This window comes from Crocuta crocuta, unplaced genomic scaffold, assembly GCF_008692635.1.
Source record: "Crocuta crocuta isolate KB4526 unplaced genomic scaffold, BGI_CrCroc_1.0 scaffold110, whole genome shotgun sequence".
NCBI lineage: Eukaryota > Metazoa > Chordata > Mammalia > Carnivora > Hyaenidae > Crocuta > Crocuta crocuta.
Window position 1 is genome coordinate 651,135 of NW_027527386.1, and position 22,538 is coordinate 673,672.

At 56.0% G+C, this 22,538-nt stretch overlaps 1 protein-coding gene across 1 annotated transcript in view; it reads left to right on the forward strand.

Annotated features, from left to right (window-relative positions):
- The first annotated feature begins 3,778 nt into the window (after window positions 1-3,778).
- The window catches only part of MLLT1 (MLLT1 super elongation complex subunit), a 66,208-nt gene continuing 47,448 nt past the window's right edge, over window positions 3,779-22,538 (forward strand). The window contains exons 1-3 of the mRNA XM_077750747.1: window positions 3,779-3,841; window positions 9,247-9,427; window positions 16,647-16,729. Coding sequence (XP_077606873.1) covers window positions 3,779-3,841; window positions 9,247-9,427; window positions 16,647-16,729 — 327 coding nt within the window. The remainder of the gene's footprint in view (window positions 3,842-9,246; window positions 9,428-16,646; window positions 16,730-22,538) is intronic.

Consider the following 22,538-nt stretch of genomic DNA (forward strand, 5'->3'; position numbering starts at 1 on the left):
TCTGTGGGGCGGGGGCGCCCCTCCCCCATCCCGACCCCAGCCCAGCCAGAGCGCCTTGGACTTGTATGAGGACCCCGTCCTGGCCCAGCCCAGAGTCCCCTGAGACGCCCCTCCGAACCCCCGGCCGGTCCCTACCCCCCGGGATGCCCCTTGTGATCCCAGGCAAGCCCAGAGCGCTCTGGGACGCTCTTCGGGACCCCGGCCCAGGCCAGAGTCTCCACAGGCGGCTCACTCTCTCCAGGGACTCCCCTTGGGAGTCCAGGCCAGCCCAGCACCCTTTGGGACACTCCTCAGGCCGCTGAACCAGCCTAGAGCCCCCACCCCGGTGGCCCAGAAACCCCTGGGATGCCCTTTGGGACCCTAGTGCGGCCCAGACCCCCTCGGGGACCCCAGCCCACGCCAGAGTCCCCACAGGCACCCCCGGGGACACTGGCCCAGTCCAGAGAGCCCCACAGCTGTTCCTGGGACCCTTCAGATTTGTCAGATCTGGCCCTGTACCGCCCTTCTTTACATCCAGGTTCTCTGTCCTTTTCTCTCTGGACTCCTGGCCCTGAGTCCCTTCAAACTCCTTGAGCCCGCAGTCAGCTGCTGCTGCTCCCTTAGACCTCTGCTGGGGTTTGGAACCCCCCTGCCCCGAATCGCCAGGACCTTGGTGCCGCCCCCTGCTTCCTCAAACCCAGGCCCACCCGAAGCCTTCTTATCCCTCATTTTCTCCCAGGGCCCAGCCTTCGCTCCCCTTTGGTCCTGCCGCTGCCTTAGCCTGAGTGACCGTATCTCCTCAACCTCTGACTAGGGTCTGGACTTTTCCCACAAGGACCCGGGCCTGCGTGGAGCCCACCCCACCACCCCCACTTTGGACTTGGGCTTGCTTCCTCAGCTCCCTCAGGTTTCAGGCCCTGGTCAGTCCCCTGGCCTCTAGTGCCTGAGGGGCTCCCTTTCAGCCTTCACACCTTCCTCTCTGAAGGAAGACCAGGCGCGGGGGCATTTTCTGCTCCGACCCCGAGCCCCCCAGCCCTTTAGACCCCAAATGCCTTGGTCTCAGCTTGGCTCCCCTTCGCCCCTGCAACCCTGATTGGCACTTCCCCGCGTTCCCCCCCAGCCCTGATCTCAGTCTGCCTCTTCCGAGCTCAGCTGGCTTCCCTTCACAGACCTGCAGTGGCCCCGACCCCCGGTACCTCCTCCTCGGATCCAGGGTCTCCCACTTCCTCCCAGCTCCCCCCAGCCTGACGGGTTGGCTTTCAGCCACTATCCCCTCCCCTTCGCATGCCCCATGTCCCTTCCTTCCCCAGCATCTTGGAGCCTTGCTTCGAACTCAGGGCGGTTCCCCCACCTCCATAGGCTCTCCCTGTGGCCCCTTTCCCTTCTGTCTGCAAACCCGCAGACAGATGTGTCGGTTTGGGTGACCCCCAGGCTGTTCAGGCCCCTGGGATCCCCTTTACCAGCTCTGCACGGTCTCCTCTTCAGGACCCGAGCCCCTCCCCCTCTTCAGGACTGTTGTGGCCCCCACCCCAGGGTCATGAATCTCTTTATCCTCCCCCAGTGCCTGTGGCGTTCGGGGGCACGGGGCCAGCTGAGGCGGCAGTGTGGGGCTCGGGGATGGCACTGAATACTCTGCAGTTAGCCAGGGCAGGTTGGGGCATCCGGGCTGCTGGTGCCACCGCGGCGGCTCCGTCTGGTACGGCCTGTGTGGCTGGGAGGTTTCAGGGCCTGCGGGCCGGAGCCCTCCCCTTGCCCATGCCAGTCACCTGTGGTGGTACAGGTGGGGCTTGTGCTTCTGGGACCTTCTCACCACGACGTCTCTCTGGTCTTGGGCGCTGCTACCTGTCTCTCAAGAGGTGGGCTGGAGCGGTGGATTTCTGTGGCGGCCGTGAGTTCACGCCTCCTGAAGGGATGGAGCTTGCTGCCTCCAGTCTGTGCTGATTATACCTTCGGGGTCCACCTTGAATAAGACCCACCCGTGGGAAAGTCGTGTTGGGTCGCACTCAGGCATAGGATGTGGCGCCTGCCTGTCACCCCACTGGCCAGTCAGCCCCCCGAGGAGAAATCTTAGGCCCAAGTGATTTGTTGGCCCTGGCGGTCTGGGTGGCTGTTGTTTATGTAAGTGGAAGGGTGAGGGTGGACTGCATTTTTGGCCTGGGACAGAGGGAGGGAATGGTCTTGCTTGAGCAGAAGTGGCGACCTCCACTGGGCTGGTCAGTGAGGGCGCCACTGCCCCTGTGCAGCCCCTGGCACCTGGGGCTCTTTACGTGTCTGGGAGCCGAATGGAAAAAGTTAGTATTTCTGTGGCACCAGCCACGTCTTACTTAGGGGCCCACTCACCATCACTACTGAGCTGCTGGCCACCTTAATGGGCCGCTCCGAGAGAAGACATTTCCATCATGGCAGAAAGTTCCCCTGGACTGTGCTAGCCTAGATCCTGGCAGAGGTATTTGCAAGTGAACCTGGTCCCAGGGGAAAGTGTGTTGTGTTCCGTAGTCTAACTCTCTGTCACTGGCTGTGTTTCTGCAAATTTGGGAGAGGCCCAGGAGCGCTGTCCCTTCCTTACGGAGAGAGCAGCCTCTGGGAAGACAGGGGACAGTGGTGTCCTCTACCCAAGTGGGTGAGCTGGCCGTGCATGTTCTAGGACTTTGGTGCGTGGAGAACACTTTGAACCCAGCAGAGTCTCAGCTTTCCTTTTCTCCCCAGAGATGCCCCAGACCTGTAAATGCCTCAGTCCGATGGGAAACAACGGGACTTTCCCCCAAGGGCCTGCTTGCTTTGGGAGGCTTTGATTCTCTTTACCTTGCTGTTGTGTTCTCTAGAACTTTCAGACCCAGCTGGGAAGGGGGATCCTGCGTTTTGCTCTGGGCTCCCAGCTTCTCAGCATTGAAATCCTTTCCCTGTGACCAGGAAAAGTCCTCCGGTTTCCTGTGCCCTGACTGTAACCTACCTATTTGATTTCTTCAACCACCCCAGTCCACACTTACAGGTCCCTTGTATGTATGTGGGGGGGAGGGGGGATTGTGTTTTTTTAGGGGGGAAGAGGCGTATGGGGGGTCATGGCTGGGAGGCATGTGATTTCTCTCCATGGATGGAGGAGGAGTGGGTGTGGGTGAAGACTGAGCAGACAGTAAAAAGATGGAGAAAGGGGTGGGAGGTCTCTGGGCACAGGGTTTGCATAGGGATCTGGAAGTCTGGGTTCTCCCAAGGACCAGGGAGTCCCCCCTTCACAGAAGCACTGGGCCTGTCACCTGAGGAGGGCGAATCACCCAGTTGAGTTGATATTTGCTGATCCTCCCAAGTTTGAATTAGGGATCCACTGCCGTTCACCATCCTCCATTGTTCCAGAAGAGGTTTGTTTTTGACAGCAATGGCCCATTTTATAGACATGGACCTGGAGCCTTAGGATAGCCCCGGGCAGGGTCAGGGGCAGGGTCAGGTGGGACTCCTAGGTACCTGTCCTCTCCACAAGTCTTGCTGAGAAACGCTCAGACTTACGCAGAGCACTATTCTCTGCTGCCTAGCTCTGAAATGGCCACTGGGAAAGTTGACCTGCCAAGTGGTTTGTCCTAAAGTTAATATGTTGTAAAGTACTTGAGGTGGGATCCGAACCCCGTTGCCTTCATATCCATCGTAGCTTCTAACACAAAGTCGTGCACTTAGCTTTGCCAACTGTTGTTTGGATGTAACGAGGCCCATCGGACCTGGTGACGGATGCCTTCATTAGGGTTGTGCTCGTTCAGAAACCTCCCAGCACTGCTTCCCGCGGAACTTAGGTGACAGCCGGTGCTCCGTCTACATGTCTGCGGGCATCTCCAGTGGGTGTGATATAAACCCTGGCCCAGGCCTCCCTGACAGGCTGGTAGGGGCCATCCTCCTGGGCACCTGAAAGTGAAGGATGGGCGTGTCTTTGTGTACCTTCATGGTCTACACACTTATCTTTAGTTTTCAAAGAGACATTTACTGAGCCCCTTCTTGTCCCTTGGTCATTAACCTTGTGCCCTGGGCCAAAGGCCCAGGCCAGAGGGGGAGCGCGGTGGTTGGCCCCCAGCCCCTGTGCGGCAGCAGTTGGAAGACCAGGGCCTGATGCAGGTGCCGTGGGAGGTCCCTGCCCTTGGCTCCGTCCCCCCCTGCGTGGGCAGTCTTCTGCTCAAGAGGATTGTCCCCGAGGGTTATCCGTCACGTCCCCATCTGTCTCCTCTTCTGATCCAGGGGCGGCTCCTGAGAGCCCCCAGCTGGGTCTGGGGGAGAAAGTTCTGCCAAGAGTATCTTATTTGGTCTGCGTTGCCGTCGCTCTGTGGGCCAGCACCTTTCCCCACCTCTGCCTGTGTGGACCGCGTTGGCAGCAGCCCTGCCGGATCCGGCCGGACTTGGCACGGCTAGTCTAGGCTGATGAGGGGAGGAGGCTCTTGGGTGTTCCTCCTCGTGGGAGGGGAGAGGACTGTCGTATCTGAGGGAATTGGATACAGTAGCCAAACTCCAGGCATAATTAGACCACTTGGTGAAGCATGAATTCCCTGAGGAAAGGGCATCCTCTGTGGAGGACAATTCCCACCAGGAAATCAGGGGCGATCTTCCAGATAAACTCGTTAAAGACCTGCCTTCTGGGGCCCAGGCCGAGGGCAGGGTTCGTGGGATATGAGGAATCTGATGAGGAAAGGCCTTTGAAGCAGGGAGCTGTTGGGACTGGGCTGGCTCACTGTCTTTGCCAGGCATTGGCCACTTGAGTCCGCACCTGGAGGGACCTGTACTCTGGTGCCGAGAGGCTGCCCTCCAGGCTCTGCTCCCCTGGTTTGCAGGACTTGGCACTATGGCCCTTGGGTTCCAGCTGACCTGGAGGGGGGCAGTGCCCCGCCGAGGCCCTTGGCCCAAGCCTCACCGTCCCCAGATGGCCCTCGGCGCCCTGGAGCTGTTCCATCTCCACCTACAGATCTTCCAGATCATCTCCCTGAAGTAGAATAGTCAGCTCTTTCCAGGGCAGGCCTGGAACTTTCCCCCTTTATTCCCAACTTTTGATAGGGGAGTGGGTGGCAGAATGTTTCCCGGGGTGCTGGGACATGGCAGGAGCCGAGGCTGGGTCCCTGGGTCCCTGGGGGCCAGGTTGCACGGAGCACCTCCAGGCAACCGGCAGGAGGAGATTCATTCCTTCCAAGACAGTTGAGAGCTTAACCTAACCGGCAGTTAACCTCTTTAGCCAGGTGCCCTTCCTGGAGAGAGAGCTGACTGACGTGCTTCGGTTCTCTGGTTCTCACGCAGGGGGCAAGAGTCCAGGTGAAGGCAGGCAGGAGGGGAGCAGAACCTCGCAAGCGACATTGGCTTAGTTGTGCTAATAAATTATGACTTGACAAGTCAAAGCAGTTGGCGGGGGCTCCGTGTCTTGCTTCCTCCAGTTCGAGTAGCTTGAATGTCTTACTGAATCTGTGATTTATTTTCTAAGATAGTGGCCCAGAAGCTGTGTTATTCCTCCATCCTTATTTGGGGGCGCGTTCCTCCCCTTGGTGCACCGGTGTATGCCGTCGTTGGCACCACAGCACTGGGGGGTGTCTAGGCTGAGTTGGCGCCCGCCCCCGGGGCATAGATGCTGCCCGGGCAGAGCTCTGGGCACGGGCTGCCAGCGCCAGAAATCACCCAGCGCCGCTTCAGAACCTTCCTGTTTACTTTGGCCTCTGGAACGTTCTTTTGGCCCTTCATTTTCCCCCTCTCCGACCGAACTGTGGTCTTCCATTCTTTCACAATAGCTGCCTTGCCCCTCGTGTGCCCTGAGTGGGAGCCCCAGCTAATCAGAAATGCTGAGAAGGCAGCCGACGTTGGCGCGGCTGGATTGGTAGATGGCAGAATCTGAGGCGACATTGCCTTGCGTAGGAGTTAACTCTGAAGAACCAAAAGCCAACGTCGTTTGCCAGCGTTCTGTTAAGATAATATGTATTCAGTTCACCTGTAACCCACCCCGCAGTCCAGGGAGTGTCCCCGATTTCTCAGTGTGAAGACACGTGGGTGAGAGATGGTTCTGTCATGCGTGTAAGGGCATCGGGATTACAGCCCATTCGGGGTAACAAATGCTGTTTGGGTTCTGTGAACGTGGCCCGTGTGCAGTGCTCTGCAGAGGGACACTGGTTGATTTGAGTATTGCTTGTTTATCCAGGTGTTTAGTCCCTCGCGTCTAGCTTTTGGTGTGTTTCCCCTTAAATATTCCGCTGCCTGTCCCCTCCCCATGCCCTCTGCCACTGCGTGGCAGCAGCCCAGTGCCCTCTCTCTCGGGGTTGAGCTTCCTCGTGTCTCCTCCTTCCACTCTTTTGTTTGTTTGTTTATTTGAGCAACTTTTATACCCAGTGTGGGGCTTGAACTCCCGACCCTCAGATCAAGAGTTGCATGCTCTTCTGGGGCGCTTGGGTGGCTCAGTCGGTTGAGCATCTGACTCTCGATTTTGGCTCAGGTCATGATGTCGCGATTGGTGAGATTGAGCCCCGCGTCCGGCTCTGCGCTGACAGCTTGGAGCCCGCTTGAGATTCTCTCTCTCCCTGTCTCTGCCCTTCCCCCAAGCATGCGCCTGCGCTCTCTCAAAATAAATATGAAAAAAACTTTTTTAAAAGTTGCATGCTCTTGTAACCGAACCAGCCAGGCGTCCCTCCATCCAGCCTTCAGTCCTAGCCATTCTCCCTTTTCAGACTCGACTAAAATCTCCTTTTCTAGCCACTCCCTCTGGTCGCTTCCTAGCAGGCTTGTTGTTTGTCTGTCTGTCTGTCCTTTTCTGCCGTCAGCCCAGACCGTACACAATTGCCGGGAAACTTTGACTCAGATACTGTTTCCTCGCATCCATCATCTGCGTGCAGTTGGCCGCCATTCCTGCTGCGTGGAATCTTAGTGCTCCGTCCCGACCCCCACTCCTCCCTCCTGTGGCCCTGGACCCAGAGAGTCCGAGCGAGTCCCTGCTCTTTTCCCTGTGGAGGCCCGCAGTGACTGGCATCCTGTGCAACCACTCTGTGGTTGACCACCAGCTCGCTAAGAGCCCGGAGCCTCCCGCCAGCTCCTCCATACACTGGGGCCACCCTGTCCTTATCAGTGTCCTTGCAGGCCCTTCCCCTTTGGACAGCACCGCTCAAAATTTGCTGATCTAGGAAGGCTCTTTAGTTTAAACTCTCTTGTATCATTGATGCCTCGTGTACAGTGGTCCCGAGATAGTGGTAGAAGGACAGGCTCGAGGGGGTCTCTGAGGAGGCAGCAGTGAGTGGCCAAGGAGCCGGGGTCAGGGGTGAAGTGGGCGTGGTGCAGTTGGCTGTGCACAGACTGCCATGGTGTCTCTAAGGCATGGCGCCAGCTTAGGGACAGTTTGTGTGTGTGTGTGTGCGTGTGTGTGTGTATGTGTGTGCGGGCGCACCTCAGCACATAAAACTTGTGTGCAGATGGCAAGACATACTCCGACTTTAAGAAGCTAAAAAGGTGGGTCACCTGGGGGGCTCGGTTGAGCGTCCAACTTCAGCTCAGGTCGTGATCTCGCGGTTTTTGGTTTGAGCCCCACATTGGGCTCACTGCTGTCAGTGCAGAGCCCACTTCAGGGTCTCTGTCCCCTCTCTCTGCCACTCTCCCCCAAATAAATAATAATTTTTAAAAAGCTTAAAAAGGGGAAAATAATGGGTATCTTGGACCTGAGGAAACACACCAGTGGGAGACAGGAGGTGTGCTGAGGCCTCTGGACCTTATTCAAGGGAGTGGTGAGCCATTGAAAGCTGACCCTGCAAAGAGATAGTTTGTGTCTGTCCCGTTTTCCTGGCAGCGACAGAGGGTGCAGAGGGAGGGAGCCGCGGGCTGCGGGATCTGCCCGGGTGGAGGGACCACAGAGACAAGGCAGGAGGTCACATGAGGTCAGCTGGGGGGAAGGGGGGTCTAGAGTCCAGAGCAGGAGGTCTCCAGTCAGTGGGGAGGGTTCTTTCCTGGAGAGGGGCCAGAGGGGCGGCTGGGAGGTGGCTTGGCTGGGGAAGTGTGGCTGCATGCCACCCGCTGCTGGACGACTTGTGCCTGGCTGTCCTCGGCACTTAGGACCAAGTGTCCACTTGGCCTCTGCTTTCTTTGTAACATTCTTGCGTTTGATGCTAGGTGGCAGGCTGGGTCTCCTAGAAGTCTGGGAGGATCTTACAGAGCAGAGTGCATGTTTACAGTGCGTTCCCCGTCAGTGGCTTTGGCCACGAGGGGTGTGAGTGCCTCAAAAGTTTTGTGGCTTTGTGTTCAGCGGAGTGGAACTGGCACGAGCTACCTACCTTTCAGGCACAGTGTCGCACATGTGTAGGATGTAGGAAGCGCCAGTGCCCGGGTCCCCGGGTCCCCGGGGGCCTCATCCTGGCCCCACCATTCCAACTGTGAGCCACCATTGTGTTTGTAACCCTGAAAGCCAGTGTCTTTGGGGACACAGGTGACCTTGAGGGTCCCTGTTCCCCAGAGGCATTCTATGGGGCAGAGGAGAGTGAAAATGCTTTACTCAAGGGGCTTGGGTGACTTGACCAGGGAGGCAAGGCGGCAGAGGGGCTAAGCGAGCAGGCCCTCGGGGACGCACCCGCCTTGGGTCCGGGCCCTGCTCCCTGCCCGCTGACCGTGTGCGGCTTCGTGGCTGCACCCCGGAGCCTTGCCTTCCTCATGAGGTAGTTGCACTCTGGTCACACTGGGGGTTGTATTCAGGGAGCTCTCGGTGAGGATTCCAGCTCTGGACAAGGGGCCAGGCCCGAGTCAGCAGGTGTTAGAGCAGAGCTAGCAGCTTGTTAGCAAGATGAGCTCTGGTAGTGACAGGTGCTGAGAATGTACAATGTGACACAGAGTGACGGGGGTGGTGGTGGGTGCTTTCTGACTGGGTGGCCAGGGCGGTCTTCCCAGAGGAGGTGACATTCAAGCTGAGACCTCAGTGACAAGGTGGAGCTAGCCATGGCTAGGGAAAGAGCAGCCCAGGCAGAGGGGACCGCAGGTGCCAAGGTCCTGAGACAGAAATGAGCAAGGCTAGTTGGAGGAGCAGCCGGGAGGTTGTCCTGCTGGGGTGGAGGGTGGGGGCTGGGCCTCCAGGGGGCGGGCTGAGGAGAAGCCCCACAGGGCAGTTCGCACAGTGCCTGGTTGACTGGAAGTTCTTTGCACCCTCGTTGTGGGTTGGGAAGCCCGTGGCAGTGCCCAGGAGCCTTTTCATCCGCCGTGGCCGGTGCTGGCCACGCTCTGTAGGGGACGAGGTGGGAACCCTGCTGTCCCCTGCCCTGGGCTTATCACTGACCCCTGCCTGCCTCTTTCTTCCTCCAGTGCACTGTCCAGGTCAAGTTAGAGCTGGGACACCGTGCCCAACTGCGCAAGAAGCCCACCACGGAGGGGTTCACCCACGACTGGATGGTGTTTGTCCGTGGCCCCGAGCAATGTGAAATCCAGCACTTCGTGGAGAAAGTGGTCTTCCGGCTGCACGACAGTTTCCCCAAGCCCAAGCGCGGTGAGTGCCTCCAGCCTCTGGGGAGCCCCCGCGGGGCGGAGAGCTGGGCCCTGGCCTCTGTGTCCTCGCTCCCTGGGGGGCTTGTCTCCACCTCCCTCCCCTCCCCCCCCACATGCTGGGAGCTTCCGGCTTTCCCCGCTCTCGCTCTCACTGGGCTGGAGACAAGGTGCCCAGCCAGGATGTGGCCCTTCTCGACCTTAAAACGGTCCTCCTGCCTCCTTCCTGCTTCTCCTTCAGCTGATGAGTTCGTTGTAGGGAAAACCCAGAGGAGTTGGTGACTGTGTCTCGTGTCATTACTCAGACTCGGGCTCTCAGAAGCATCCAGAGAACGTAGCCAGTGGCCAGCGGGTGGGAAGGGCGACTTACACCCACCTGGTGAGTAATCAGGAAGTTGCTTATTGAGCCCACATTTGATGAGAGATGCCATTTTAAGAACTTCATGATATTTGGGGCAGAAATCTCATTTTACTGCCGTCTTATTCTGTGTGCCTTCCTCCTCTGCTTCACACCTCAGACTGCTGTTTCTTGGGCAGAAGTAAGTGCCTCGTTGACGCATCCCGCACAGATCTTGGTTTCCTGTGGCCAGCAGTCTGACGAGGCCAAGAGACTGGAAGTCACTCAGTTTATGGGGCTCAGACCACGCTCCTGGGCAATTTGGGATGAAGTTGGTGGCTGTGTTGTTAGCTTTGTGGGGAGCGGGGTCGTGTCTGCGCCCCATAGAGGCCCCTGGGTGAAGTTTGGGATGTCGCAGGGGTCCAGGACACAGTTTCTTGAATGGATGTGTTGATAGAGGACAGAAGGACTTCTTGCGGGAAGAATAGGCCAGGGTGGGGAGAACCACTTCTGAGCCCTCCGTCCCAAGTGCCAGGGCCATGGGGCCAAGCCGTGAGCAGGCATGGATGGCCTCGGCTGAAGCAGGAGCTCATTGTGGGGTCCCGTGGGGTCCTGGACCTGTGCCAGCAAGTGGCTTGTGGTCTCCTGGGGAAGTGACGTATGTTACACATGTAGAAAGTTCTGGTTCACAAGAGAAGGCAGCTGGAGATTCCTAGCAGTGTGGTAGCCAATTTTTTTCCCTTCTGGTTTCTTCTATCAGCTCTCAGCTATTCCCTTCCCTCCTTTTTTTTTTTTAATGTTTATTTTTGAGAGAGAGAGTGTGTGTGTGAGTAGGGAAGGGGCAGAGAGACGGGGAGACACAGAATCCAAAGCAGAGCTGTCAAATCTGAGCTGTCAAAACAGCCCGACATGGGGCTCGAACCCATGAACCATGAGATTATGACGTGAGCTGAAGTTGGACGCTTAGCCAGGCACCCCATCCCTTCCCTCATTTCTGCTTTCCTGGGTCTTCACCTTGTCTCCTTTTCCGTCCTCCTTTCCGAGCATGCTGGAGGGGAGCAGACCTGGTTACTACAGCAGCAGCTGTCTATACAGCACTTTCGATAATAATAAACCATGGCGCTTCCTGGGCACTTCCTGCTAAGCTCTTTTCCTGTATGGGGTCCCCATGCAGTCTCCCCACAACCCCCTTACAGATGGGGGGGCAGGCTCAAGAGGGCCGGCTACACGCCCTGGGCTTTAAAACAGGGTCTGCGTGTCACCGGCCGTTTGCGCAGGCGTGCTTGTGCGGGGAGCAGAGTGCAGTCTGTGGCTGCCGCCCTCCGGGGCTGGGCCCTCTTTCTGCGCTTCCTCGGGGTGCTTCCTCTCCAGTTCTCCTTCAGAGTCGCCCTTCCCTGCCTTCTCCCCTTCCCTCTGGGGTGGCCCCAGGGTGAGGTTCTGTCCGTCTATAAGCTGCTCAGTTCGTCTTCGTCCCCACCGGGCCACTAAGCAAGCAGCCACCAGGACTAATGTTAATGGCAGTCTGTGTGTATCATGCACTTGCTCCGTGCCCTGGGCCATGCCAGCCCAGCGACATGGGGCCCCCCAGAATCCCTGCAGGTGGGTGTGTCCACTGAGGTTCAGAGAGGCCCAGTAGCCTGCTGTGGTCCCGTGGAAGCGGCTCAGTCTCTGAGCTCCCGGAACCTGGGAAGTGGGGTGATGAGAGGGGTATGTTCTTCGAATGTGTCAGTTTTGGGGGCAGAGGTGTAATCAGTAGCTGAATCGTGCTGGTTGCCAAGTCTGCCTGTGAGTGTGGACGGACGGACGCCCATACGCAGCAGCTCCATCAAATGTATCAGATGGTAGACACCCAGTTCCTTGTTTGTTGTGTTGACAGAACTCCTCTTGCCGGCTGTTGGCGAAGCATGGGTCAGGTTAAAGAGACTTTTGTGCGGGGCTCTCTGAAATCCACTTGATGGACTTTACGAGTACCTTTTAAATCAAATACGTGCTCATAACCAGCCTGACAGAGGTGTGCAGGGCGCGAAGCTCCCCTTACTGTCCCACACCTGTCAGGCCTCCCAGGGGGCACTCTGGCCTTTCCTGGGTTTGTCCTTCCCTGGCATCTCAGAGTGGCAGCATCGGATTTGCTGCTTGCTTCTTGATCTTCCAAACCGAAACCGTGTCTTTGACTTGGCAGCTCTGTCCTAGACTCCCGCCCTTCCTCCGGCATCTCCGCTAACTCTGTGCAGGTGAGTGATTCGTTTTCAGGGTTGTCCCTGTGACTCCTTGTGGCATTGAACGAGGAGGCACACCCGCTCACCATTGCATCCTCCGCAGAGGCTCCCATCACCCTTTGGGAAGAGCTCTGGCTGCAGGGCGGGACTCACGGTTCCTTCGCTCAATCACCTACACGGCCACACACTTCTTAGCCTTCTCTGTGTTTTCCCCTCTTCAGCCCCATCTTAATATAACGTACACATCGTGTGTCTTTTCCGTCTTCCCTCCTCCCCCAAGAGAGAGGTTTGTGTCTGTTTTAGCTGCTGCCGTGAGTGGCCCTGGTGCTGAAAAGGGGTAGGCGCTTGCTGACTGTTTCCTGAGTGAGCAAATGGATTCTTCAGCCCTGTCAGCTTTTGTCAGTGCTTTCTGACTCTCTGCCCGGGAAGAGAAGGACATGAGCACCCTTGCCTTTCCTCGAATCTTATACCCCTCCTTTGGGGAGCTACACTTGACCTTGTTAAGGTTGTTGAACTGAAAGGGGTACTTCTGCTCCCGGATCAGGGGTTAATTCTAGAAGCTGAAACCACACACCGTCATGACTTTATCGAGTCTGTTCACTGCTGGGCTGGTCAGGTTGCCAGGGTTGCATTCATCCTCTGAGCCCTGGGCCACTCCAAGGAGACCATTCAAGGTCATGTCAAGGTCAGATGAGTTCTTTTTTATCATTGGCCCTCTTTACTTTGCCTCGTGTTTGGGCTGTAACTTTGTGAAAAATTTGCTTCTCCCCTTTTCCCCTTGTGTTGTGTCTTCATCAAAAGAGCCGCACTTTTTTCACATCATGTCCATCACTTCCTTTATCTGGTGGCATTTCTTCTCCCTCCTGGATATTCCGATCTGGTTCTCTTTGTCTTCATTCTTTAATGAGGACTGGCAGCTCTCAAGGCCACCTCTGTAGCCATTACCCTGGGACTTTACTGTTACTTATTACCCGATGTTTTGCCTTGTTTTACTGGAGTAATTTCTAATGAGTAACGTTCTCAAGAGACCAACTACTTAAACAGTTTCTGAAGAAAGGGTGTGGGAAATAAACTCTGATTCCTAGGGTATTTGAAAGTGCTGTTTATCCTGTTCTCACACTTGACTGGTAGTTTGGCTGGGTATAATATTTTAATCTGAGACTTGCTGTCATTTAGAGCCTTTAAAGTACTGCTGCTTCACCTCCTGAGGAGTCTGCTGCCACTGGGCTCTCGTGGTGTTGCAGAGGACTTGTTCTGTTCATTTGCTTTTTTCTGGAAGCAGTTAGAAGATTTTCTATAGCATGATTTCTGGGCTCTTTTTGTTGTTCTTAGTGTTGGATGTTTGGTGTCCTTCATTTTTAGCTCTGAGAACTTTTCTTCTACTTCTTTGACCAATATCTTTCTATTTTCTCTTTCTTTTTCCTGGGATGCTTCTTACTTCTATACGCTCAAATCTTTCTCTGTGTAAAACAGAAACAATTGTATTTGTGTCACAAGGTTGTCTTAAGGATTAAATGAACAAATACGTATAAAGTGCTAAGAATAGTGCCTGGCACACAGTAGGTGCTTTATAAATAACAGTTACTGTTAGCGCTTATTTAATCTGAATCGTTTTCTTCCATCTTACCCTTTAAAAATGTGTCTTTTTGGGGTGCCTGGGTGGCTTAGTTGGTTAAGCGTCCGACTTTCACTTAGGTCATGATCTCACGGTTCGTGGGTTCGAGCCCCGCGTCAGGCTCTGTGCTGACTGCCAGCTCAGAGCCTGGAGCCTGTTTCAGTCTGTGACTCCCTCTCTCTCTGACCCTCCCCTGCTCACGCTGTCTCTCTCTCTGTCTCCTGGAAATAAATAAACATTAAAAAAAAAATAAAAAAATAAAAATGTGTCTTTTTGCTCTATATTCTCAACTTTACTTTGTCTTTCCGTTGAATTATAAAATTGTAAGTGGTATATTTGTAACACCTAAGAGTCCTTTCCTACTCTCTAATTGTCCCTTTTTGAATGTCTTTATTTTTTGGGCATATCTGGGATCGAAGGACATTGGCTCTGGTTTGTTGGTTTAACATTTAAAAAAATTTTTTTTCCCAAGGTCTCCTGTGGTCTCCAAATTATTCCTGTTTCTTTGGGCTCTTTCGGGCAGGTGGGTGGGAACTCTTATTGATGGCTCTTTGTAAGGGAGGTGGGTTCTGTTGACTAGCAGCCTTCTGGTTAGGGAGTGGCCCCCGATTTCAAAATGAGGCATTAGAAGGAAGTGATCCACGATGTGAGAGGGTCACTGTGTCTGGAGCTTAGGACAAGGCCAGGCTGGCGAGAGATGAGGCTGGAGGTGACGAAGCACCTTGCAGCCCCGTTGAAGTTGGTCCTGAGGGCAGTGGGGAGCCACCCGGGGACAAGGCCCGGTTCGTGCTTCAAAATGATCATTATGCTGCCTCAGCAGAAGATCCCAGGAGTGAGCCTGAGGCAGATCGGCTAGTGAGGTGCTGGCAGGAACCCGTGCAAGAGGCAGGGTGCCTGGCTGGAATGGAGGCACAGGGCGCCGGGGCAGTGGGGTGCATTCTAGAATGTTTTGGAGGTAGACATGAGAGCGTTTGGGTGACCTTGGGGGAGAGGAAGGAGTCAGGGTGACCTTGGGGCCTTGGGTGAGTGGTGGGCAGCTTGGGTCCTGAGTGTGAGATGCTGGGAAATACAGGCTTAAGAGGGAGATGAAGAGGTGGCTTGGTGTCGTCTACATCTGAGCTTCCCACCCAGCACCCACAGAAGGGTGTCTGAGGAGCAGAAGGAGACTGGCTGGAGTAGAGATTGGTTGCTGAGCTCACCCGTGACAGTGTCCCCAGGCTTCCAGCATCACCTGTCACCTCAGCCGGTTGTCCTGGAGGCAGGGCTGCTCCTTACTTCTAGGTGGGCTAACCTTCAGACTGAGGGTAGTCACATGCCCAGAGTAAGCCATGAGGGACCAGCACCTGATTCTGCCTGACGTAAATGGCGGTGGAGTACCCGAATGATTGCAGTCACTGCTGCGCTTGGTGGCAGTGGTGATTCAGGTGTAGACCTTGGTGTCAGGTGACAGTGTGCAGGGCGCAGGGTTCAGAGGCAGCCAGGGCCACTGCTGGCCTCCGGGAGGCTGTGCTATGCGCTGCGGCCTGTCCCGGGACGATTTAGGGAGCCCCCTCCCCTGACACCAGTGAGCAGGTCGGTCCAGTTGAGTAAGCCTCACTTACCAGCCCTGTGCTTTTCCTATGGCGGGGCGTGGGGACTGGCACCCAGAGTGCCGACTGAGCACACCGTTTGGGAGACGGGAGACGGCCTCCTTCGGGAGGGTGGGCCGGGGTGGAGGGAGCCAAGGCCAGCTCATACCCTGTAGCTCCAGATAGTCTGAGCCATAAGCCTCTCCCCTGCTCCCCTGCGGTTTGCAGCCTGGGGTCCCCTGCAGGGTTGTCCTGCCTCTGATGGCCCCTGCCTATTCCAAATCCACTCTGTCGGCCAGTTTTTTTGGGATACATGAAATTCATGAGGTATTTGAGATCTGATATTTGATCAGACAATTGAGAGCTGAAAAGATTCTTTTAAAAGAAAAATCTTAACAATGTTTTCATTTTAAAAAGTCCTCTTTCATTTTTTTCCATGCACTGTTTTTCCAGCAATTTCTCAACTACTTAAGGATTACCTGACAGGAGGGGCACCTGGGTGGCTCAGTCAGTTAAGGGTCTGACTTTGGCTCAGGTCAGGATCTCACGGTCCATGGGTTTGAGCCCTGCGTCAGGCTCTGTGCTGACAGCTCAGAGCCTGGAGCTGCTTTGGATTCTGTGTCTCCCTCTCTCTCTGACCCTTCCCTGCTCATGCTGTCTCTCTCTTTCTCTCTCAGAAATAAATAAAATAAAACAAAACAAAACAAAAAGAATTACCTGACGGGTGCAGAGGTGTGCACAGTGGTTTTTCACGATAGGCGGGATGTTTCCTGCCTCCCGGTAGTGATTGCCTCTGGAGAGGGAGGGGTGGAGGACCAGGAGATTGGCCTATGCTGTGCTGGTTTTTCGAACAGTATTTTCATGAGAGCATGTATATCAAAACATTGAGGTTCTTTGTGGAAGAGAAGATTGCTGGAGGTCATTTTACTTGTACTTTGCTGTTCTTTTTGGTTCCAGCTTTTTTTTTCTTTTCAGTCTCTGAGGTTGATAAATCTCTGTTCAGTCACTCGGGAATGCCTTTGTTCAGAGCTAAAATGGAGCCCAGGAGGGTCCCGGCTCAGACCCACCGTCACCATCTCCCATCTCCCATCTCCCTGCGCCAGTGCACCGGCGCCCAGCTGGGCCTCGGTTCACGGGCTTGAGGGAATAGAGGGAGGCGGTGGACACCGCCCTGCCTGGGGCCCCACGGGGTCTAGCACCCCACCCAGGTAACGCTCGCTGCCCTGACTCGGTTGGACCTGAGTGGCCTGTGGCTGGTGGTGGCTCCTCTGTCTCAGTGAGTCTCATGCTCCTTCTATGCCCGTGATGCTTCCGATTCCACGGGATTCAACACTCCCAGGGGGATCTGGCCTCCTGAAGAGCCTCAGTCCCGTGGAGCCAGCTGAGCCCCAGGCAGGAGGCGCGGAGGGGCTGCATGCTTACCGCCGCCCGTGGCTGGGCCTTCAGATGCGCAGGAAGCTGATGATGCGTTTTCCATTTCTTTTTAGTGTGCAAGGAGCCCCCTTACAAAGTGGAGGAGTCGGGGTATGCTGGCTTCATCATGCCCATCGAGGTGTACTTCAAAAACAAGGTAGGATCCTGGGGCAGCAGCAAGAAGGACAGACAGTTCACCGAAGAGGGGTTGGAGCCGGTGATACACGCGCCATGGGGTGTTGGGAGCCCTGGGAGCGACACCCGCGTCAGAGCGCTGGCACACCCACCTCGTGTGGGAGGCGGGGGCTGGGGGCACAGCTGCATGTGGACTTCTCGGGGAGCAGCCCGGCCACATCCCGCTCAGCTGCTGTGCAGGTGCGTGTGGTCCCTGAGTCGGCAGGGACATTCCACCATGGGGCTGGAGGCCCGGGACAGGCTGAGAGTGTTAGTCACCAGGCCGTGAGCAGGGGCCCTAACTGTCCGATGGTAGGCAGCTGGCTGCGTGTGGGCATCTGCGCGGGATCTTCCATGACCTGCTGGGAGGAGGAAGGTGTTGAATGTTGTTGGGTGAAAAAAACAAGTTTATGTGTAGTGTTTTTAGGAAAAAGGAGTCAAGTTTATCAGAAATGGTAAAAAGGTAACTTGGGTGGTAGATTGTAAGGGGTTGTTTTCTTTTCCTCCATGTGTATTTTCTAGACTCGGCGGATGTATGTATTTTTATGGTTTTATTCCGTTTGGGCTGCAGTAACTAAATACCACAGATGGGGGCGGCTTATCAACAACAGAAATTTATTGCTTACAGCTCTGGAGGCTGGAAGTCCAAGGTCAGAGTGACAACTCGGTCAGGGAGGACCCTCTCCTGGGTCCCAGACTTCTCGCTGTGTCCTCATGTGGATGGCATGAGGAGTCTGTGGGGTCTTCTTTATAAGAACACTCATCCCATTTGTGAGGATGAGTCCCGCCTCCTCAGTCTATCATCTTTGGGGGTTAGGACTCGAGGTAGGCATTTTGGGGAGACACAGTCAGATCATAGTTTTGGTTTTTGTTTTTTAAAGCCCAATAATTAAAAAAGAGCCTTCCTGGCAGTCTGCCTCTGCTGCTCACAGGCGCCACCAAGAGGCCACAGTGAGCTTTAGCCGCTGGCTGCTGGCAGCTCCGCCTTCTTTCAGGAAGGCGATCCCCCTAGGAATCCGCTGCTTGCTTAATGAGTCCCTTGTTTGTACCTGGCTGTTCTGCACCACCTGGCATCAAGGACTCTGGGAACGGTGCTCAGGTGTGCTTGCCCGCTGGGAGCCGAGTGCCATTTCAGCGGGTGTGACTCCGGGGGGGATTGCACTGCGAGCCCTTTTGGCCCTGCTCACAGAAGCCCGGCTCATCCCGACGCTTTCAGGGGATCAAGATCTGAGAGGCCCGGTGACCGGCCACTCTTGAGAGAAGAGGCCAGCCTGTCTGCGTGGGCTAGGCTCTGTGTCTGCTCAGCGGGGGCTGAGGGGGCGGTGCAGGGCGACGCTGCCCCGCCATGGCTTCCAACCATGTCGTGCGCAGGGGGCCCCCTCACTGCTCCGGGGGTGTGGAGAAGGATGCTGGGGTGAGTCTCTGGGCAGGCGTCGCTGGCCTCCCAGCTCCCTGGGGGAAGCCTGTGTGTCAGGGAGGACGAGGGCCGCCTGCTGACTGGCTGAGGAGACAGTCCACCCGCAGAGCGCTCTCGGCGTTTATGTGCACCGGTTCTTCTGTGGGGTGGCTGGTCTGGGGGCCCCATGGCCAGCTAAAGCTCATCTCTGGGTTGCCTGGATTAATTCCTTTGAGGTTCAGAAGCAGTCTGGGGTCCCACAGGCCAGCAAGGCTTTTGTGTCCCTTGAGACTGACCTGTCTGCTGTCTGGTCCCTGATGTGCACACCGTCTTCTCCCTGGTGGTGCCCGCTCGGCCTCCTGGGGAGTCCCACCCTGAGGCTGCACGTTGCTGCGTCAGTGGCACTGGCTCTTGGAGCTCTCTCCCCTGGCCCCCAGGTTTCTCCTGAAATGCTGGCGAGAGGCGGGGGCACGTGGCACTTGCGCCTCAGTTGGCACCTCTCCGGTGGGGGCTTCCACAGCCTCTGTTAGCGCCCGTTGCTGCCCCAGGCCTCTCCCGTGGGTGCGGGATGCTGCTCAGTGTCCACACAGCCCTCAGAGAAGGCCTGCTGCTCTGGGAGCCAGGAGGGGTCGCGGGACTATGCAGATCCCGTCCCAGCTGCTTGGTGGGGAGCGGAGCGGAGCCTTCCCGGTGGCTCACCCCTGCAGGAGCGGTGGCTGCTCAGCGTCGGTGACCCCGGCCCTCGGCTGCATCCTGCCCTCCCTGGGAGCGGAGCCAGCCCACGGGCACCCGCAGGCCCGCCTCACTGGGGCTGCCACGTACTGCCGGCACGGAAGCACTCTCTCCCCCTGGCTGTGCTGAGGTGTAACTGACAAGTGAGACTGTGAGACAGCTGAGCGCGTGATGGTTCAGCCCTGCACACCACACGTTGTGAGAAGATCCCGTTGACTTAATACATCCGTCCCCTCATGTGCCCTGTTTTTTTGGAGTGAAAACATTTAAGTTCTACTCTTAGCAAATTTCAGTTAATGCCAGCATTGTCAGCCTTAGTCACCGTGTCACACTCAGGTCCTCACACCCTATTCATTTTTTTTTTTTTTTTAAATATTTTTAATGTTTTCTTTAGGGGAGAGAGAGAGAGAGAGACAGCGTGAGCAGGGGAGGGTCAGAGAGAGAGGGAGTCACAGACTCTGAAACAGGCTCCAGGCTCTGAGCTGGCAGTCAGCACAGAGCCCGACGCGGGGCTCAAACCCACGAACCGCGAGATCATGACCTAAGTGAAAGTCGGACGCTTAACTGACTAAGCCACCCAGGCGCCCCCACCCTATTCATCTTATAACTGAGCGCCTGTACCCTTTTATCAGCCATCTCCCCCTCCCCAGCCCCTGATAACTATTCTCTACTCTCTGTTTCTATGATTTTCTTCTCTTTTCTGGCTCCACATATAAGTGATATCACTCTTTCTGTTGCTTCACTTCACATTCTGTCTCCAGGTTCATCCGTGAAGGATTTCCTTCTTCTTTAAGCCCAAATACTATCCCACTGTGTGTATATGTGTGCGTACGTACAGATGCACGCATACACGCCCCAAGTTTTCTGGATCCATTCATCCATCGAGGGACACTTGGGTTGTTTCCCACAGAAGCATTTTTGTCTGGTTTTGAGGCTGCAGCTAGGCCCCTTGTCTCCCCCGAGACCATCAAGGCCGCTGAAGCACAGAGAGGGTGTCTCCTGCCCCAGCTTGCACGGCAGGTTAGCGCAGAGCCCAGATGACCCCGTGTTTTCTCCCCTCTGGCCCGTCCGCTACTTGGGATTGCTGTCACCACAGAGCGGCAGCAGGTCATTTGAGAGCACTTGTCCCAGAGGAGAGCCGCTCCTGTCCCTGCTGATGTTTTGGTCTGTGTAAGAACAGCATTCCAGAGAGTCCCTGCAGGCCGAGTGGTCACCCTGTGCTTACGGAGCATCGGACCACGTGTGGGGGACCAGCTCGGAGCCCTTGGAGGAATCAGTGCCTGGCCTTTGCAGGGCCACAGCTCAGCAGGTGGCTTTGTGGGCTGGCTGTGTGTCTGGGAGTGTTGGGGGGGGGCAGGGCCAGGTCCGTGCTGTTTGTTCAGCCCCCTGCTTTTCAGCCTCGTGCGGCAGTAGGGGAGACCCAGGCCAGCCCCAAGCCGAAGCCCCAGGTGCTGCGAGACCCACACTGAGCAGGTGCTACCTGCCCACCTGCACAGGAGCCACGCAGAGGTCTGCCGTGTGGGTCACTGCATCTGCTGTATCTCATGGTGCTTAGCTGAACCCTGCTTCCAGACTTCCTGGACTGAGCTGGGGACACAGGGAATTCCGCGTGACCCTGTGGCCCTAGGACCTGTCTGTCGTGGGCACAGCACCTTCGGCTACACTGGGGCATTGAGGAAGCAGAGAGGGTCTCTGAGGGTGTCCTGAATCCCTGTGTGTTCTCTGGGGATCCCTAGACTTTCTTATTTGGGGTGAGTGGGGGTGTGTGCATGTGTTTGCCTGTGCATGTGTGCATGTAGTGCATGTGTGTACGTGTGCGCGCGCTCGAGTGTTTCTTGCACGGGCCGGGTGGGACCCTGTGCTCCTTGAGCTTCTATTCTCAGTTCTTTGCCAGGGCCCGCGTGTCGCCACTTCCCAGGTGCCCCTTTAGGGGGCGCACGTGTGCCACTTACTGCCCCTGTGCCTCTGGCAAGCCAGGGCAGCCCCTGGTTTCAAGTTAAGAGTTTTTATTTGAGTCCAGTTCCTTGAGGTGTGATTTTCTTACTGGTGTGATTCTCTCATTTTAGGTACAGTAGGTTTTTCAAGTTTTGGCTCATGTTTTCATTTGAACTTCGTTGTTGCGCAGCTAGTTTTTTCTGTTTAAGAAAAAAAAAAAAGGAAGGTCCTGTTCCTAGCGGTTTACTTGTCTGATTCCTGTAGACGCTCGCGTGCGGGGGGCAGGAGGCCGCTGGGAGCTGCTAGCACAACTGCAGCATGCTCCTGCCCAGTGTAGATGCCGGGCTCCTCTGTTCCTGGAGGAGTTTTGTCCCCAGAGCTCTAGAGGGCGGCCCTGCACTGAGAAAACCCCGGGACGGAGGCCTAGTGTGGGAGGGGCCTGGGGGGCAAGTCCAGTTTCAGGTCCCCCCGAGTGGGCGCACTGGGCCAGGTGCCCTGCTCAGCAGGGACTTACTGAGTCTCTAGGCAGGTCGTGCAGGAAGGTGGTCTCCTCAGTCTGGGGGTGAAGGGGCTCCTGGATACCCAGTCACGCAGTGAAGGCTACACAGTGATTGGCAGAGCTGGGATCTGAGCTGGCAAGAGCCTGTGATCTTATATGTACACCTGTTGCACGAATGCACGAGACAGCCATTACCTAGCGTGTCCGCCGTTCACAGATCCCACTGCTGAGTTCCATCTGCGTGACGGGGACAGGGTTCTCTGTGTTGTGTCTGCAGATGTCTGAACTTAGGTCTCTGCTGCAGTAGCTTTGTGAGGATCACACAGTTGTGGGAAAGCAGATGCCAGCTAACCCCAGAAGCAGCTCCTGCAGCTCTGGAATCCTGGTGGAAGCAGGATCGTTGTGAATGGACATGCCATGGCCTTTCCACCCTGAGGCAGGCATGGTTTCGTTTGGTTACTCCTCAGCTGTGGGTGCGCTGTGTTGATCTTTGAGATAGCAGGCAGGGGGAAGCGAGTGGACAGGTCATCTCCCTGGGCCTCAGTTTCTCTATCCACACGATGGGGCTCCTAACTGTGCCTGCCTTTCAGGGCTGGTATGGAGATTCAGAGACCGAAGGCAGGCTCTCGGCCCAGTGCCCAGCACATACCCAGCATCTCTAAGTGCGCGCTGTCGCTGCTGCCAATGAGGTGGCGTCCTTGCCCTCTGGTTAGTCTGTGTAAGAAGGGTGACGCACAGGTTCCAGAGACAAAGGAAGGTGGAGTTTGGCTTCCCTGGTGAGCGTGGTGGATCTGTGCCCACAACGGAAAAAGGCACTTTGTGAGGCATAGGACACTTCCTTGTGTAAGCGTGAGGGATTTTAGCCACGCTTGACCCTGAGTACAGCATTGTCGGTTGTATGAAGGAATTCTACTTGCCGTGGTGTTTGCGCTGGCACTGAGGTGAGGCCACGTTCTGCTTGACCTGTTGGTGGTGTATCCTTGTGCAGATAAATCACGCGTTTCCCAGAACGGGGAGAAAATGGTGTGAGGGGATTTGTTTTAGCCCCTCGTTGAGGGGCTATATATACACATCGCTGAGCATTTTTACTGATGCCACTTTTGACCCAAACGAGCGATGTCCTTCCCAACACCACTTCTCCAGCTGATTCTCCAGACACTGGTTGGGTGTCCTACAACTTGATTCAATTCTGACACTGTCTGCTCTGAACTAGTAAAGGCCTGCAGGTTA